At 34.9% G+C, this 18,189-nt stretch overlaps 1 protein-coding gene and 2 long non-coding RNA genes across 3 annotated transcripts; 2 read left to right on the top strand and 1 right to left on the bottom strand.

The window, feature by feature from the left end:
- The first annotated feature begins 3,012 nt into the window (after positions 1-3,012).
- On the top strand, positions 3,013-6,925 carry LOC120153808. The gene is made up of 3 exons (XR_005518820.1): positions 3,013-3,105; positions 4,166-4,173; positions 6,916-6,925. It is a non-coding gene; the product is annotated as an uncharacterized LOC120153808 (long non-coding RNA).
- LOC120153807 (cyclin-dependent kinase inhibitor 3-like) lies at positions 3,103-4,967 on the bottom strand. The gene is made up of 3 exons (XM_039165681.1): positions 4,435-4,967; positions 3,396-3,602; positions 3,103-3,317 (listed from the first exon to the last, which is right to left on the bottom strand). The coding sequence occupies exons 1-3, from the start codon at positions 4,833-4,835 to the stop codon at positions 3,248-3,250; spliced, it is 678 nt and encodes a 225-aa protein (XP_039021612.1). The 5' UTR covers positions 4,836-4,967; the 3' UTR covers positions 3,103-3,247.
- Positions 6,926-7,334: 409 nt separating the features above from the next.
- LOC120153978 lies at positions 7,335-8,421 on the top strand. The gene is made up of 3 exons (XR_005518836.1): positions 7,335-7,821; positions 7,893-8,248; positions 8,351-8,421. It is a non-coding gene; the product is annotated as an uncharacterized LOC120153978 (long non-coding RNA).
- Positions 8,422-18,189: the final 9,768 nt, after the last annotated feature.

Raw genomic sequence — 18,189 nt, 5'->3', positions numbered from 1 at the left:
TGTGTTATTAGAGGGATTTTTTGAGGGGTGCCACTTATGGTGTTCTGTGTCGCCGTTATTACACCAATCGATTGTTGAGTGGCATGCTATTGATAGGGTGATGCACCAGTTTGCGTCGCACCGACCTATTCCTACGCCCCTCAAAGTTTATATGGGTGTGCTCTATGCAATCGATACTCGTAGGAAACATGATGAAAATTAACTGATGCGACATGCTTACTACACGAACTACGTAATCAGCGTGAACTATCGTTTCCCCAGCGTCATGACATTACATCACTGGACATAGATTTTGATTATTTTTCCTTATCTTCGGCTTTACGAACAAAATAGCAAACCATATCTCACGAGATCGGAAGAGAGGGCAGAATGGCAACATCATAAAGCCACGCACACCAAGTCCAAGTCCAAGTCTAAGAAGAAAGCATCGTCGTCTTTTGTTTCCGCTTCAGCATCTGCCGTTGAAGAGTATTATCATGCATCCCATGCCACTTTCGGTTTTTATCCTTCATTTCAAGCTTCAGACGAGACTCAATCGAATTGAGTTGGAGGTTCATGGGATGCACCACGAATCTTCAACAGAACATAAAGTTGCGAGTGAGTGGGACCATATCCTATATGGTCACCAAAGCTAAGTCGAAGCAATTACAGCGATGATGACGTCAAATGTCATAAATCCATCACCGTATTTCGAATTTGGATCGCAAAGTGTGTTGGGTACACCTCTTCCGCAAGACGACGACGATGATAATGATGATGATCAAGGACTACGATACCGTCGTACTTGACGAGCCCCGCGGTATTATCATTTGACAACTCTGCTGCATCGTCAAGAACTTAAAAGACAGAGATAAATTATTTTTTACTTTGTAATTTTAATTTAAAAATTTATATTTTACATTTATTTATTTACTTTGTATTTCGTAAAATTTAAATAAATTGATTTTTCTTTTTAATTTTATTTTTTTAAATTATGCCAAGTCGAACTCGTCACCTCGAGGTGACGAGTTCCACTGAACGTTGTTGCCCTTGCCCGTTAAACAATGGCTAGCCAACGACTGTTTTTTTTTAATTCGAAAGAACTCGTTACGTCGACATAATGAGTTCATCGGATTTTTATTTTTATTTTTTAAAATTTAAAAAAAATAAATATTTTTTAAAAGACTATTCACCTCGAGGTGACCAGTCTTTATAAACCTAATTAAATAATAGCCCATGTGAGGCCTATTATGCGATGACCATTAAAAAATAACATCTAACCCTGCTTTACCGCTGCTACCAAATAACATCTTACATCTGCATAAAAGTTCAGCACCATTTTTAGACTAATTTATTTAGAAAAATATCGATATTGTATGAACAGATACCGATACAAATATTTTATGAAAAAGTTTGAACAAAATAAATGGTGAACTAATGGTATATAGTACCCCCCAAATTGTTTTAGAAATGGAAATGTTGTTTGCCATGGAGTGTCATGGCGAATCTTTTGTTGCTGCACACAGCAGCAGCGGAAGAACCTTTTCAGTGATTACCAGTATTCCTTTTTCCATGTGAAGATTTTTGGGTCTATCCCACATGTTGGGGCCAGCACTAATCATGATCCAAGATTTACAAAGATAACCAAATTACTTGCAAAGTAACCATTTTTTTTCAAATTTTCATCGCTCTAATCATGAGTTTTTAGCTTGTTTTCGTTGCCTACTGATTCATAATATCAAACCATTTTACTGAAAATATAGCATTGTGAAGAATTCTGCTACTGAAGCAACTTCAATTATTGGTTTTTATCCATCTGGATGCAAGCAGATTATCAGAAGAAATGGCCCCGATACATACACACAGCAGTCAAGTTTTTTTTTTTTTTTTTTGCATAAAAGAAACAAGAAATTGTCAAACTGTAAACACTGATCTTCTGGTGTCAAAGAACTGTTCCCGAGTTAACGAGCCCACTGAGTCGAACCATGCTGGCAGCTGGGTTCAGTAGCATGGTGTTAAGAACTGTTCCAACATTAATTTGCCGGTGCCTGCTGGTCTCTTATCATATATATATATATATATGTGTGTGTTTATGCCATTGCCTGTCGGTCATGAAAAAGGGGCTCTGAATCAGATGTTCTCAGACCTACTATTTTCATTTTGGATTTCAAGTCATCCCATAGACCCTCAAATCTACCATTACTGTCTGATACTTTCTTCAGGCTTACGTCAATGTCAAATAGTAGTATACTATTTCGTAAGCAATGATTCGAATTTCAATTTTGTCTTTCTGGATTCAAGGATTTTCACGTCAAACCATAATTTTATTACATAAAATCCATATAGAAGTTAATTAAAGATAACATGCCCGCAAATAAAAAAGACATCAAATTTAAGGCTGAAGATGTTAGAGAAACCTTTACACTGAAAACTCTGTAAAAAATAAATAAAAATAACCGTACAGTGTCCCATGTGAGTAGGGGCACACTCACACACAACAAAAGTCTTCTTCCTGCTGCCATTGATGTACCACTCACAATTAATGCCGGACTCAGTTGACAAACTCAGCAGCTTTAGTAATTCACCCACAAATGTTCAGAGAGAAAACAAGAGGTTGAAGCAAACAAATAAATGAGGGGGAGGGGGTGGAATCAACAAATTGGGTTGAAAGATAATTTGAAGTCCATTTCTGGGACATAATGATTGAAAACGATATTGAAACATGTCTGGTTCTTTGTATTAGAAATTTAACCTTGCCTGTTCAATCGTCCTTGCAACACTGAATGGGAGCAGATTCAGCGAAGAAAATTTTAATTTCTTTTTGGGTTTTTGAAATGAAATCTTGTTGCTGGATGCACTGAATAGCAAACTTGAATACAAATTGCACGTGAGTTACTCGTGGATATAGTTAAAAACAAAAACATGGGAACCGATAAGTTATAGAATGACAAATGACTTGCATTTATTACCAGAGATCATCCAGACCAAATGAAAGAAAACTACGTGGGATGAAGAAAAAAAAAGGGGAAATGAAAAACCAGAAACATTGATCATTAATGTACTCCTAAACCAGTTACAATGATGAGAAGAAGAAAAAAACAGCAAATTCCTAGCAGTCTAATCTTTGTTTTGAACAAGTGATTTGAGGTTTGTAATCTGGGGTTAGTGTGATTCATCAGCTCTGTTATGTTACAGATCTTTAAATTACACATCTTTGTCAAGGCTCAATCAATCTTTACATCAACTTGGAATCAATCGTGGACTTGGCTCATGGGATCATTTTCACCCACTCGTAACGTCCCGGAAGAGGCAAATCATTCACAATATCGAAGTTATACCTGTAGGAATCCGATTCGTAAGACTCCAGTCGGCTACAAACATTAGACGATTAAAACAAACTCCAAAAACGAACTTACTTCTCCATGAATTGCCGCTGCTGTTGCTGTTCTGCAAAGGCAAAAAAACCCTCCATTTCCTGTGCTGCCACGATGGATCTCTGCACGTCGTTCCCCGGCCCTCTTCGGTGAGTCAAAGGGGAGGTTCTCGGCTTTGTGGTCGAAACTGGAGCTGCAATGGTCTCGAAATCCTTTATCAAACCACATGACGAGCTTTCTCTAGTGTTCCTACATAAAAAAAAGGGACAAATCATCTCGGCAGAAACAAATTACCACTTAATTATACACCAAAACAAAATTAATATTCTCATTAAAATGAACAAAGCCCTCATATATTGAAGAGACAAGGGCAGGGAGGAGACTAAAACAATTGGCCAAGTAGCAACGAATTTGCCACCTTTTGTCGCTTATTGCAGCTACACAGAGAATCCCACATTCATGTCTGTAAACAGGCCCCGTGAATTGATATATCATTGCTAACACCTAAGCTATATCCCATCTTTTTAAAGTCCTTTGAATACAGATACGATCCTAAGAACTAACATAAACTACCAAAAAACAAGACAGATTTCTGTTCAATATTGCCAAAAGATTTTTATTTTTTCTTGCAATTCATTATTAGCAGAGAAAACACAAGCAAGCAAAGGGTTGCAATCCGGAAGATCAAACAAAATGGTTTTTTCTTCTTCTCTTTGTACCATGTATTGTCAATCACCCATATAGAAAACTAAACTTTGCACCAATGTTCATAATCAAAAGCAAACCCAGAGAACGAACAAGTTTTTGTCAAGTATTTTTCGTATTGAAGGTATCCTATTCTTAAAAGGTAAGCAAAATAGTAGAACGTGCAACAAAGAGAACCATACTCGTCATTTAAAACGTCAAACATAAGAAACAAATGAAAGAAAACTCGTGTAAGCTAAAAGATGAGGGATTTTTTTTCAAAAGAACACAAGACAAAACAATGCTGGAAAAGTTCCCAAGTGTTAAAGCCAAAATATAGGAAACAGAAAAGGACTTTTTTTTTTAAGAAAACATCAAAAGAAGAAGAAAACCATACCTGTCTCTGAGTTCTCCACCAAAACAAGCCTCCTCTGTTGTTCCACGGCAAATCCCCACCCCGACAACAATCTCCCTGTTCCCAAAACACCCTTCACTATTCTTCCCGCCATTCTTCTTCTCCCCTTCTCGGAAACTGCTCTCCTTCCCCTCTTGTCTCTGTTTCATCTTGTTCGAAACAGGGGAAGCCAGCTTCTCAAGCCTACGATTCCTCAGCTGAAGATAAGAAAACGAAGACACGTCCGGGTTTAAACCGACACCGGTTGCCGGCGAACCGGAAGGTGTTGTTTTCGAAAGCCTTTGCAAAGCAAGAGTCTTGGCAGCTCTGGTACGGGACCCCATTGTCGACTGATGAGAAACTCCCATCACTGCTATGTCACCTGATATCTTAGATTTCTTCATGGAACTTTTCCCCCCACAATATTCTTTTTTCTTTTGAGAAATATGGAGTTTTAATGTTGTCACCAAGGGCTGTGTATAATCAAAACGTTGGAATATAAGAAAAGGAAAAAAAAAAAGGAGGGGGCTTTCTCAAAAAACAGAGGGTGAGAAATGGAGGGTGAAGTTTTTTTTTTCTTTTTTTTTCTTTTTTTCTTTTTTTTCTTTTGTTTTGGTTATTCTTACGGTGAAAAGAAGGGAATAAGAGGGTGTTTTATCAACAAAAAAAAAAATTAACTATTAAGCATTTTTATTAAATATTATTAATTTAGCACATTTTCTAGTGTGATAATAAAAAGCGGATCATGAATCGCGTCTTCGCAAGGTTCAATTTAAATTGATGTCACATTATCTAACACGTACAAGAAAGCGCGCCTATTCACCTTGAATTATTGTACATTTCATTATTACACTAGCTTTAAATCTCGACTATTCACCCGTTCCCCTTCCCTATTAATACTCCCGAATGCAAACATCAAATCACACTAAAATTACTTTCACATTCTTACTTCTATCAAACTAGATAGATTTTGTTATAGTTTTTATAAGGTAAAATTATCTTTTATTATATTATATTTATTTTGTATTTAATTATTTGATAAAATTTTATTATACTAATTATTTTTCATTACTTTTTGCAGTTGTAAAATGGAAGGCGGAATCATATCTCAAGACATTTTGCATATACGGTAATAACATTAAATTGTGTTATTTAAATCACTGTGAATTTTTTTTTAATTTTTTTAGCATTAGTTTAAATTTTAATTCGTATATTATTTATTTAATTAGGTGTATTTCATCTATTGTTTTTGTATATATATGACTCTTAATCTTTCAAGCTCTCGAACTCTCAACATGAGGCATTTCAGCTATTGTTTACTATGACAGATAATTTCGGGAAGATAAACTTGACGTTATCTTTGCATAAAATCATTCTATCAGAATATCCTTCAAGAGAAACATCACTCTTGAGGAGCTTATTACTAAAATTTCAATGAATGTTCATGTTGGACGTACTAGAAGATTGTACTCACTTCAATATAGATTTCCAACTGCACTATTTTCGTTAACTTATACAGCGTTCAAACTCTCCAATGATGATAATGTTGCTATGATGGTTGATGCTCATAATCAAAATTCAGACGCTAATACAAAAATGTATGCCACATTTGTTGAATTATCTGCGGTTCGTGATACGTCATCATGCTCCCACTATGGGCTGGCTCAACATGCTGATCAAGTTTACAACCAAACTCAAGTAATGTGTAATGATTTTAACTCGTTAATGGAAAATCCACATCCTAGTACCATCCCATCAAGTTCAATGGGGAGACATTCATCATCAACTTGTTACGATCTCTACCGAAATGGCTCTACGAACAATCCGTATGGCATTATTGCATCCAGTTCAAGGAGAAGACATTCAACTGCCAATTTCTTTGACCTGAATATGGAGATTCCCTCGATACAACAATCTATTCAGTACCTATTTGACATTATGCCTTCAAGTTTCGTGGGAGGCATTCAATTGTGAGCTTCTTCGACCTCAATGTGGAGATGCATGTGACACAACATTCAGTTCAAACCCCGTATAACACGATGTCTTCAAGTTCAAGGGGAAGGCATTAAAAACATATGATATATTCGTTAATGTATGATACAATCTTATATTATTATATTATTAAAAATAATATCATTAATAAAATAATGCCATTAATTACAAAAATGGTTGTTGAGGGTGATTTCAGAGCCCACTATCTTGTGGATCCTCGAATAGCATTAGTTTTATACTTCATCGTGACGTATATGGTATGGAGTTAAGATCTCTTAGTGGGGTTGTGAGCCTGGATATCTAAGGTTTTGTAATTTTGCTTTGGTTTCTTTGAAAATTATATATGTACTCTTTTCCTCCAAGTAAGTTAAAGAAGTTTTTAACGAGACACGTATTGTCATGCCCCAATTTTTTAGTTTTTAATTTAAACTTATTTAGTCAATTTTTAGGGGCTAATTCGTGAGTTTTCGAAGTTTTAATCTAAATTTTGAGTTTATTTGAGAGTTCAGGGACTTACCATTGAATTAGACCATTGTTGGCCATAAAAAGAAGAAAAATGTGAGAAATTTAGAAATGTGTGGCTGAGGGGAATCAAACCCAGTCTTTAGAAATAGGGAGCCATGCCCTAGCCTAGTTTCGTGTTGTAGATCATAAAAAAGAACAATAATAATTTCGAAGTTTTAATCTAAATTTTGAGTTATTTGAGAGTTCAGGACTTACCATTGATTAGACCATTGTTGGCCTAAAAGAAGAAAAATGTGAGAAATTTAGAAATGTGTGGCTGAGGGGAATCAAACCCAGTCTTTAGAAATAGGGAGCCATGCCCTAGCCTAGTTTCGTGTTGTAGATCATAAAAAAGAACAATAATAATAAATCGATCGGTTGATTGGGATTTAAATCCCTAAAATTTATCCTCAATTTGATTCGAATTGAAACCCAAACTAAATTCTTCAAAGCAAAGCACCGCCACTTCATCGTTCATCCACCTTCAGTCGGCGGTGGTGTTCACCGCAATCACCAATAGCTCCGGTGACATCTCACGACCTTAACCCTAACCGTTTTTTACCCATATCGGACGCTGATCATCAAGAATCGTAAGAAATGGTTCAAAGTCCTTAACATCGATTGCAACCATCGTTCGTTGGTGAGTGACACCAACTTCACCGAATAAAGTGTTGTTCCCATCAGTCACTCGCTGTGACTCGCCGTCGAACGTTGTGGAGAGCACCGCAAAAGCTTCGTCGAAAAACTTAGAACCTTAACGTTGTTTTTACGATTTTGGCCAAATCTGTCATCCATCTACTTCACATCCTGTGTCATTGGATTTACCGGAGAGTTCCAGAATAACCCAACTGGGTTCATCGCTCTATCGTCCTGTCTTCGTCGTCCGCCACTAGGGTAAGCTTATGATTCAATATTCAGTTATTTCATGGTGTTTTGGGTTTGATTTCTGAATTGTTATTGGTTAGATTGGTGACAAATTAAACGGGGAGTAATCGGTCGTTCGAATCGACCCTATCACTGTTGTCACGTATCACCGTCACGTATAGGGTTTCTCGATAAGCAAGGAATTTTCTAGAATCGGTCCAGTTGGATAGTATCAGACTGAACCGACCTATTTAGGCCGGATCGGTTTGAGCATGAATCAGCCCACTGAGTCAACTCGCACTGAGTCAACTCAACAAATATGACCCGTTGGCTTTGACTGTTTGTTGACCTGACCAGGATTGACTTTGATCAAAAAGTTAATTTTTTAAATGCCTATTCTATGTTTTTCGACGTCCTAAGTTCGAATCTAAAGTTCGTTTCGCCAATTTCAAACCATGTAAGCTATTTTCAACATTTTAACTCTCAATTCGATTCAACTTTCACATCTAAATTGCGTTTCTAACGTAATTTGTTTTTCCACGTACCTAAGATATTATAGGATGTAGAAATCAAGTGTGAGGGTGATCAAATAGAGATTAATTGGTTGATCGATGTGACACGACAATCGAGGTAATATAATACTACTTTTGTATATTTTTTGGTACATGTTGATATTGGTTGTTGTATGAATGATCATTATTGGCCGATTAGGTATAATTAATTATTTATGGGCTCGAACTGAATTCCGTAAAAAGTTAGTAAAATGAAGAAATGACAGATAACTAGCATAAGAAGTTGAAAGACCGGTAGAAAATAATTTCAAGTCCCGTGATTAATTAGTAAATCTGTTGACCTCAGGATCCATAAAAATATTGATTATTTCCGATATGGGTTAAGCGCCGAAAATAATTGGATGATAAAATTACAAAAATTACCTTATATGAAAAATTTACGAAAATACTCTTATGTTGTAAAAAGACCAAGATTTCCCTGAAAGTGGAAAGTAACCCTAAAGAGACATGCTCAATCTAAATTAAACTATTGTGCACTGTTAAATGCTTGTTTTGTTTAGAAAACATCTGATATCCAATTTTAACTTCTAAGATGACAAAAGGCTTAAGATTATGATTATTGAATAAACTCCTGGAGATTAATATATTTGAAGTAATGCAAATAACAAAAACAATGAAATGAAAGAAATATCCTTAAAGTGTAAAAGGGACTGTGAATGAATGTGATAGGGAAAACGACCTGGGAAATTCATATTTTAATCCGTTTGAACCTATGAATCATTGCATAAAGTCCTGATCTGCATGAAAATCACTGAAAATCAGCTTCTACCTTTGGAATTCATAGTACGTTGATCTCCTATTTTTAGAATGATCACTTGAAGACTATATTAATGGAAGTATGACATGTCACTGAAGTATTTACAATGACTAGGTTATCCTATATTTTTAAAATGACCAAATCACCCTTAAACCCAAAAATAACTATAATAGCATGAACTCTAAAATTATTAGAATAACCCCAAGTATTGGAAATGACCCAAATACCCTCATGATCTGATTCAAGGATATATTTGTATATAAATTTTGAAAGTACCATTGAAGTATTAAATAATGTAACAAACCCTAAAGGTTATGGAGATTACCCAAGGATGTCGGTCATTCTTGATACTATTACAATACATAAATAAATTAAATATCATCGAAATACTTGTTCGCCTTATGAAGATTTGTTGAATGTTAATTCTGTAGAACACCCGTTCAACTAATGCAGTCAGTATTAAGAAACATATATTTGTGAAGTATTTTGGCCCGAATGATTTGCAAGTATCGTAGTATTGGAATCTGATAGTTCGATTGGACATGAAAATCTGATAATTTGATATAAATCACCAAATACTACAAACCATTGCTTAACCCTTATTGGGTTATATTTCTAAGAATTATTCAGGAATTGTAATGATTAAAATGCCCTTGATGGTCTGAGTAATGAAATCACTCGTGTTATGTTCAAATCTTAAATAATTCTAATGAAATGTTGCTAAATACATTCCTAATGCACCCGATTCCAAAAAGGTCATGAAGTATCAATTTCTGAATGTTTGTTTTGATCTGCTAATAGTCGAACCCATTTAATAGGGATATTGTTTTTGAAATCCTATTAATATACATTAGCTTCTTGGTAACTACCAATGCCTCCGGAAAGATCTCTGAATCCTCTAGTGTGTTCCCTGTGCACATAAATATTTTTCTTTGGTTTTAAAAGTATGATTATGATATTTGAAATAAAAACATGGTTTCTGAATACTGGATATATATGGCTCTTGATTTATATCGGGTACTATTTGGGATCTGTTACAAAGTTCTACATGATCAGTCTCGATCAGGCTGGTAAATCCTTACGGACCTAAGGCGGCCCTTAAGTAGGCTCTTAGGCTCAATGGACCTAGTGGTAATACCTTATGGACCTTATGGCACTCCCATAGAGTGACTCATTTTCTTTGTGTTTAGGGTAAGTCCTTATGAACCTGGGGGCACTCCTCTCAAGGTGCCTCTTACGCTTCAACTAGGGTAAGTCCTTATGAACCCAAGGAACTCCCTTAGGTTGGCACCAACGCCCTTGTGTTAGGGTAAGTATTTATGGATGTAGTTATGGGGAACCGCATATGAAGTGTTTGGGAGCAAGATACTACTGTGATTTTAAAACATGTTTTACTAAAATAAACTACTACAACTAATGTTTTTAAACTATGATTACATTTTTCTGGTTTTGAGGGAACACTCTAGACGTTTGTTTCAATCTCCTAAATCTGGTTTTTTTAATGTTTCCTCTGAGCTATAAACTACACGTATGTTATCTAAAGAAATAATTATGAAACCTCATCTCATCATTATGATCTGAATATGCTTGGATAAATAAAGAAAACTTCATGTTGCACCATATATTTGTTTGTCCTTTAGCATCTTCTAATAGTTCTGCATTACTGAGCTTTCTTAAAGCTCATTCTGTTACTCACCATTTCAGGTTTTAAGGAGTTGATTTTGTGATGTATCAACATCAGTATGGGAGTTCTTTCGACATTGATTGCGGAGTACGATATTATTGTAATTAGGGTGTTGAGTTAATCGATCGATAGAATTGGCCAAGAGGGGGCTGAATTGGCAATTAAAATTTTGGTGGAAGCTTTTGCAAAAAATTGAAAAGATTTGCATAACGATTTAGAGTGGTTCGACTTTCTCAACCAAAGTCTACGGCCACTACCTTAGCTATCCACACTAAGGATTTTCTAACAAATTCACTAATTTGTTCTTTCTTTTGAGGCCAAAGAGATAACCTTACAACTCCCTCATGAATATACCCCAATTCTTGAGAACACTCTTTCTCAAAGAGAATATTACAAATTTGCAAACTTACAAGGAAATCCTCTCACAAGGTAGATTGTTTGCACAATTCTAGAACAAAGAAAAGAACACTAAAAAATGAATACAATTGAGTACAAGTAGTGTTTTTGAAAGCAAAATGAATATTGAATGAAAAATAGGCTTGAAATGCTCAAACTTGAGGTTTGATGCTTTCTCTTTGATTATCTCTTGATTCTTGTTTATTGTGTTTTCTTGTTTTTGATCAATGGCTTTCAAGCTTGTTTAAATACACCTTCAAATGATTCTGAACGTTGGGGATGATTAGTGGAGTCAATAGAGTCGTTTAAGTGTGAAAACAATTAATTAAATCAGTTGGGAGTGTCAGTGCATCGATGCATACCCAAGGTGCATTGGTACATCAAGTGTAAAATTCAAATATTTTGACAGTTGGATCCTTAGTGCATCGATGCATGAAATGCATTCGATGTTTCAAAATAGCCAGAGTGCATCGATGCATGGCTGGTGCATCGATGCATCAAATTAATTCGATGTTTTCATAAAACTCTGAGTGCATCGATGCATAGTATGTGCATCGATGCATGAAATGCATTCGATGTTCAATTTATTCCATGGTGCATCGATGCATGGATTGGTGCATTGGTTCATCACTTTGAAAAATTGATTTTAGTATTGATTTTGGTTCAAAATACTTTGTGAAAATTATTTCAAAAATATATTAAGTATAAAACACAATTTTACACATTTAGTAAGGTTTGAAATTGATCTTGAAGACTTGGAGTAATAATTTGATATCCGAGTAATTAAATCGAATACACTTCTCCCCTTTAAAACATTTTAACACTTTAACATTTCTCCCACTTTTTGTTAAATAAAAAAGTCTTAAAAATCGATTTAGACAAGGTTTTGAAAAACATAGCTAATTGATATATATATATATATAGCTTAAGCTGCTAAGATCAAAGATCAAAAGAGAGATTAGCCATTAGTTTCATAATCAATATTCATAATCAACTGTGAAATGGCATAATTGGTCATAATGAACTAATATGATGCAAAAATTAAGAAAATTCAACCAAACCAAATATATATATATTAAGTTCAAACAACCAAGCATCCAAATCATAACTCCTAACAAATTCAAACATTTAAGGATCCAAAATAAACAATCTAGAAACTTCAAAATCAATCAAAATTTTAGAAAACCAAGAAAGCATAACAAGGAAACAAATCTACTCCATCGGAGGATCGAGAGGATGAGGATAATGAGCTTGAACTTCAAGAGTGAGAGCGTCTATTCGTTCACGCATCTCCCGCTGAAACTCAGTAATCTGAGCTCCATGGAGGCAAACCTCATATCAAAAGACTCTAAGAAAGATCGAAAATATGGTGGCGTTTGATCTTCTTAACGTGCTGGTTCCGGTGCAAGCTCATCGTCTGGTACATGATCGTCGATATCTTGCACGAGCTGCTGAAATTCTGGATCATCGTTAACAGCCAGAGGAGGAGGAGGAGGAGCACGAGAAGAGCTAGGAGGAGCTCGTGAAGAACTCGCTCCCTGAGTTTGCTTACCGGGTCGAAAGACCCAAAGACCGATTACCTCGTCTTGTTTCCAATCGGCTTTCTTCAACGAGATGAGATATTGGGTTTTGGAGAGGAATAGGATTGTCAAGAGAGATATTTAGACCGAGTTTGATAAAAATGTTACTAAGAAGACCTCCATAAACTAATGTTTCGACATGTTTTGAAGTAACAATGTTTATGATATCTACTAGTTGACTAAAAATAATGCGGGGCAGATTTATTTTGTTTTTATTCTTGAGACAGTGCATGCACCATAAATCCCTAGCACGAAGAGTTGAGTACCTACCTCCGGATGGTCTAAACCACCAAGAGATCATCAAATGAAGAAAACGATCGTGATGAGAACATAGAGTACTAACACTAGCGTTTGGAACATAGGGATAATCCATATTTTCATTCTCATTAAATAAACATTCGTCATCTAACCCAAAACGGAAAACTATAGTCTCAGGTCAAATTAATATATGGCCTAAAAGATATGATCTAATTGCTATAGTCCCACATTGAGTTTGGTTTTGAATGCATACCGCATTGGAGTAGAAAATGCGGACTAACTGATGATAGACGATAGGTTTGACGTGAAACATTTTATTAAACTTCCAAGTTTTAAGAATCGGAAGGTATTCGAAGTCAATATCTATCATGGCTTGAAGAGAAGGAATACGCTCTTCCCGGATTCTATAGGATTGGAAAGAATTTATGTTCCTAAAGTACAAGTTGTCTCTACGACGTTCAGCATTAAAACAGGATCCTATAAGAGATGTAGGTGGAGGAGGAATGGTATTAGGAGGTTGGTTTGAACGAAAACGACTCGATGAAGTTCTAGGGCGTTTGGGATTAGACATGGTTTAGGAATCGGAAAAGGAATGAAACATGCAATTTGAAACACATTTATGCACAATAATCAATCCCAACACTCAATTGAGTCATCAATAATTCAAGGTTCTCTAAATCGAATCCTAATGGGCATAGTTTTGAAAAAGTATTTAGAAAACAATGTTTAAAAATTATAATATGTATGGTTTTCATGAAAACAACATAATTAAATCAAAAACAACAAATTTAGAAATCAAATTTAGATAGAAAAATACCTTGAAAATTTCGGATTGATGAGAATGAGATGTTGTGTTGCACGATTTAATGATAGTAGCAGGATATAGAGATGAAAAGCTCAAAGATTCTGACAAATTTTCGTTGATTTTGAGCAAATAGAGATTTAGAGAGAGAGAGAGACGGCAAGGGAGTGTTTTTTTAGTGTTTTGAAACAAAGAAGAGAATGAAGTTTTTTAACCAAAACCCGATGGGTGCATCGATGCATGCCTTGTGCATCGATGCACATTCAAGGCGTGCATCGGTGCACCTTCATAGTGTATCGATGCACATTCAAAGAGATGCATCGATGCACTGTTAAGTGTATCGATGCATAAGGCACAAAAATGAAAAAAAATCCATTTTAAACACTCAAAAAATCCATTTTTCATTTATTCTTAAAAATGTTAAAATTATTTTAAACACTAAGTGAAGATAGGTTAGTTAAACCTAATTCTCTCCTAAGTGTCCAAAATCTTTCATTGTCTAAAGGTTTTGTAAAGATATCCGCTAATTGATGCAAAGTATCAACAAATTATAGAACTACATCTTCCTTAGCGACATGGTATCTAATGAAGTGATGTCTTATTTCAATATGCTTAGTTCTAGATGTTGGATGGGATTTTAGTGAACAAATAGCACTAGTATTGTCACACATGATAGGAATGGTACCTACTTTAATTCCATAATCAAAAAGTTGTTGTTTCATCCATAAAACTTGTGCACAACAACTACCGGCTGAAATATATTCTGCTTCAGTGGTAGATAATGCAACACAATTTTGTTTCTTTGATAACCAAGAAATCAACATATTTCCAAGGAATTGACAAGTATCGGAGGTACTTTTCCTATCTAATTTGCATCCTCCATAATCCGCATCAGAGAAGGCATGCAAGCTAAAACTAGAGTCTCTATGATACCAAAGTCCTAAAATTAGGTGTGTCCTTAAGGTATCTAAAGATTCTCTTAACAACTAGTAAATGTGATTCCTTAGGGCATGATTGAAATCTAGCACATAAGCAAACACTAAACATAATGTCCGGTCTACTTACAGTTAGATAAAGCAAAAAACCAATCATTGACCTATATAATTTAACATCCGCACATTTACCTCCTTCATCTATGTCAAGCTTTGTTGATGAGCTCATTGGAGTGTCATGCGATTTCTCATTTTCCAGTCCAAACTTCTTGAGCATGTCTTTGACGTACTTAGTTTGATTGATGAATATGTCATATTTTATTTGCTTGATTTGGAGTCCCAAGAAAAATGAGATCTCCCCCATCATGCTCATCTCGAATTCACTTTGCATTAGCATAGAAAATTCTTGGCAAAGAACATCATTAGTAGAACCAAATATTATATCATCAACATAAATTTGAACTACTGATAAATCTTTACCTTTATGCTTTAAAAACAATGTAGTGTCAACCTTCCCTTTTGAAAACCCTTTTTCAATTAAAAAGTTTGACAATCTTTCATATCAAGCTCTAGGAGTTTGTTTTAAACCGTAAAGCACATTTGTCAATTTAAGAACATGATTTGGAAATTTTGAATCTTCAAAACCTGGAGGTTGTTCCACATACACTTCTTCTTTTATAAAACCATTTAAAATGCACTTTTAACATCCATTTGATATAATTTAAATTCATGAAAGCATGCAAATGCTAATAACATTCTATTTGCTTCCATCCGAGCTACGGGAGCATATGTTTCATCATAGTCTATGCCTTCTTCTTGAGTATACCCTTGAGCAACAAGTCTAGCCTTGTTTCTCACTTTATTACCACTTTCATCAAGCGTATTCCTAAATACCCATCTAGTACCTATATTTAGATTTATTACTAGGCCTTTCAACTAATGTCCATACTTTACTTCTCTCAAATTGATTTAACTCTTCTTGCATAGCCATAATCCAATGTTCATCATTTAATGCTTCTTTAATATTCTTAGGCTCTATGCATGAGATAAATGTAACATAATTACAAATATTTCTAAGAGAAGATCGAGTTGTTACCCCTTTCGATGGATCACCTATAATTTCACCATCCTTGACATAGTTGTACTCTCTTGGGTAAGATACTTCCCATTCTTCAATGGTTGGATCCTCGAGAGGATCATGGGTTTCCTCATCTTTCGTTTGTTCCTTTGATAATGGTTCTCCAACGTCATGTCTAACGTCATTTGTATTTATAACACCTACATCATCATTCAAACAAGAATCCTTTCTCGGAAGGAGATTATCATCGAAAACAACATGTATAGATTCTTCTACAACCAAAGTTCTTTTATTAAATACTCATTAAGCTTTAGAATTTAAGGAATAACCCAGAAAAATTCCTTCATCACTTTTAGCATCAAATTTGCCAAGATTGTCTTTATCGTTGTTTAAAACAAAACATTTACATCCAAAAGGATGAAAATAACTAATGTTAGGATTTTTAGTTTTAAAAAATTCATATGGAGTTTTCTTTAAAATATGCCTAATCATTACTCGATTAATAATATAACAAGCGGTATTTGTGGCTTCCGCCCAAAAATATTTTGGCAAATTGTTTTCACAAAGCATGGTTCTAGCCATTTCTTCTAAAGTTCGATTTTTCCTCTCAACAACTTCATTTTGTTGAGGGGTTATAGGTGCTAAAAATTATGGCTAATACCATTTAAATTACAAAATTCAGTAAATCCAAGATTTTCAAATTCAGTTCCATGATCACTCCTAACACTAGTTATAGAGTAACCTTTTTCGTTTTGGATTACTTTTGAAAACGTGATGAATTTTTCTAAAGCTTCATCTTTAGTACTTAAGAATAGAACCCAAGTATATCTAGAATAGTCATCTACCAAGACAAATGCATATTGTTTTCCACCCAAGCTATTAGTTCTAGATGGCCCAAAAAGATCTAAGTGGATCAATTGTAATACTCTACTAGTTGATACATCGTTAATGGAAGAAACTCGCTTCTGTTTTCCTTTAGCACAAGCATCACATATTTTATCATTATCAAATTTTAGTTTAGGCAACCCTCGAACTAAATCACATTGAATTAGTCATTGCAAAACGCTCATACTAGCATGTCCTAGTCTCCTATGCCATAACCAACTATCATGCTCATCCTTAGCAACTAGGCATAAATTAGTCATAACAATAGAATCTAAATACACTATGTAAATGTTTCCTATTCTATGACCAACAAGCATAATCCGATTATATGCAATGTCAATAACTTGACAACCATTAGTTTCAAACATGACATTGAATCCCTTATCACATAATTGACTAATACTCAAAAGATTATGCTTTAACCCATTCACATATAAAACATTTTTAATTTGTATAGAAGAGGTATTATCTATTGTACCTATACCTTCAATGTGACCTTTTGAATTATCACCAAAAGTCACTTCTCCTCCATTTTTTGCGTTAAGCTCTATGAACCGGCTTTTGTCCCCGGTCATGTGTCTTGATCATCCACTATCAAGGTACCATGAGTTTGAATTTATTTCCCGTACCTTGTAGAAATGCTCATTTTCCTTAGAATCTTCCCCGAATGCCATCAATCACAAGTTTGTTACTTCTTGTTCTTCTTCATCAGAACCTTCTTCATCGCTCCATGTAGCCACATGAGTCTTGTGCTTATTTTTTGATTGACCCTTTCTCTTCAATTGTGGGCAATCATATTTGACATGCCCCGACTTTTTGCATTTATAGCAAATGATAGGGTCCTTCTCTTTGGGTTCATTTTTTAGGCATTTATTTCGTTTGAATTTTCTTCCTCGGTAAGGTCTCATCATTTTTCTAAACCGTTTGGCAAACAATGTCATTTCCTCGTCATCGCCATCTTCATCCGAATCACTCTCATCTTTTGTAACATCCGCAATACCGGGTTAGTGACTAAATTGAAAAGTTTCAGAATTTGGTGATCAATTTAGGAAAAATTGAAAAGTTTAGGGATTTAAAGTGTAATATTTTGATAGTGGATTAAATGGTAATTATGGAAGAATTGAAAGGGTATTATGGTCTTTTTATGTAAAAGATATTTATCTCTTATTTAAAGAGAGAAGTTTATGGGTGAGGAAGTGTCTGGAAAGCTTCATTCTTCTTCTTTCTTCTTCCCTTTAGTTTACTTCATAAGGGTGAGTTTAATTTCAGCTTCTTAATTCTTGAATTTATAAATTAGTTTTGATTCTTTGGGTATTAAATAAGCTTAAGGAAAGCTTATATGGGATTTAAACAATAAGATAAATGAATTAAGAAGAAATTTGTAATATGAGTTTTAAGATGAAATTTGTATGGTATGGTGTTGAAGTTTTATGGATGAATTTGACTTGTCATCA

The sequence above is a fragment of the Hibiscus syriacus genome, unplaced genomic scaffold, assembly GCF_006381635.1.
Source record: "Hibiscus syriacus cultivar Baekdansim isolate YM2019G1 unplaced genomic scaffold, ASM638163v2 tig00111105_pilon, whole genome shotgun sequence".
Taxonomy (NCBI): Eukaryota; Viridiplantae; Streptophyta; class Magnoliopsida; order Malvales; family Malvaceae; genus Hibiscus; species Hibiscus syriacus.
Note: the sequence above shows the minus strand (reverse complement) of the source record. Positions and strands in the feature narration are given on the sequence as shown.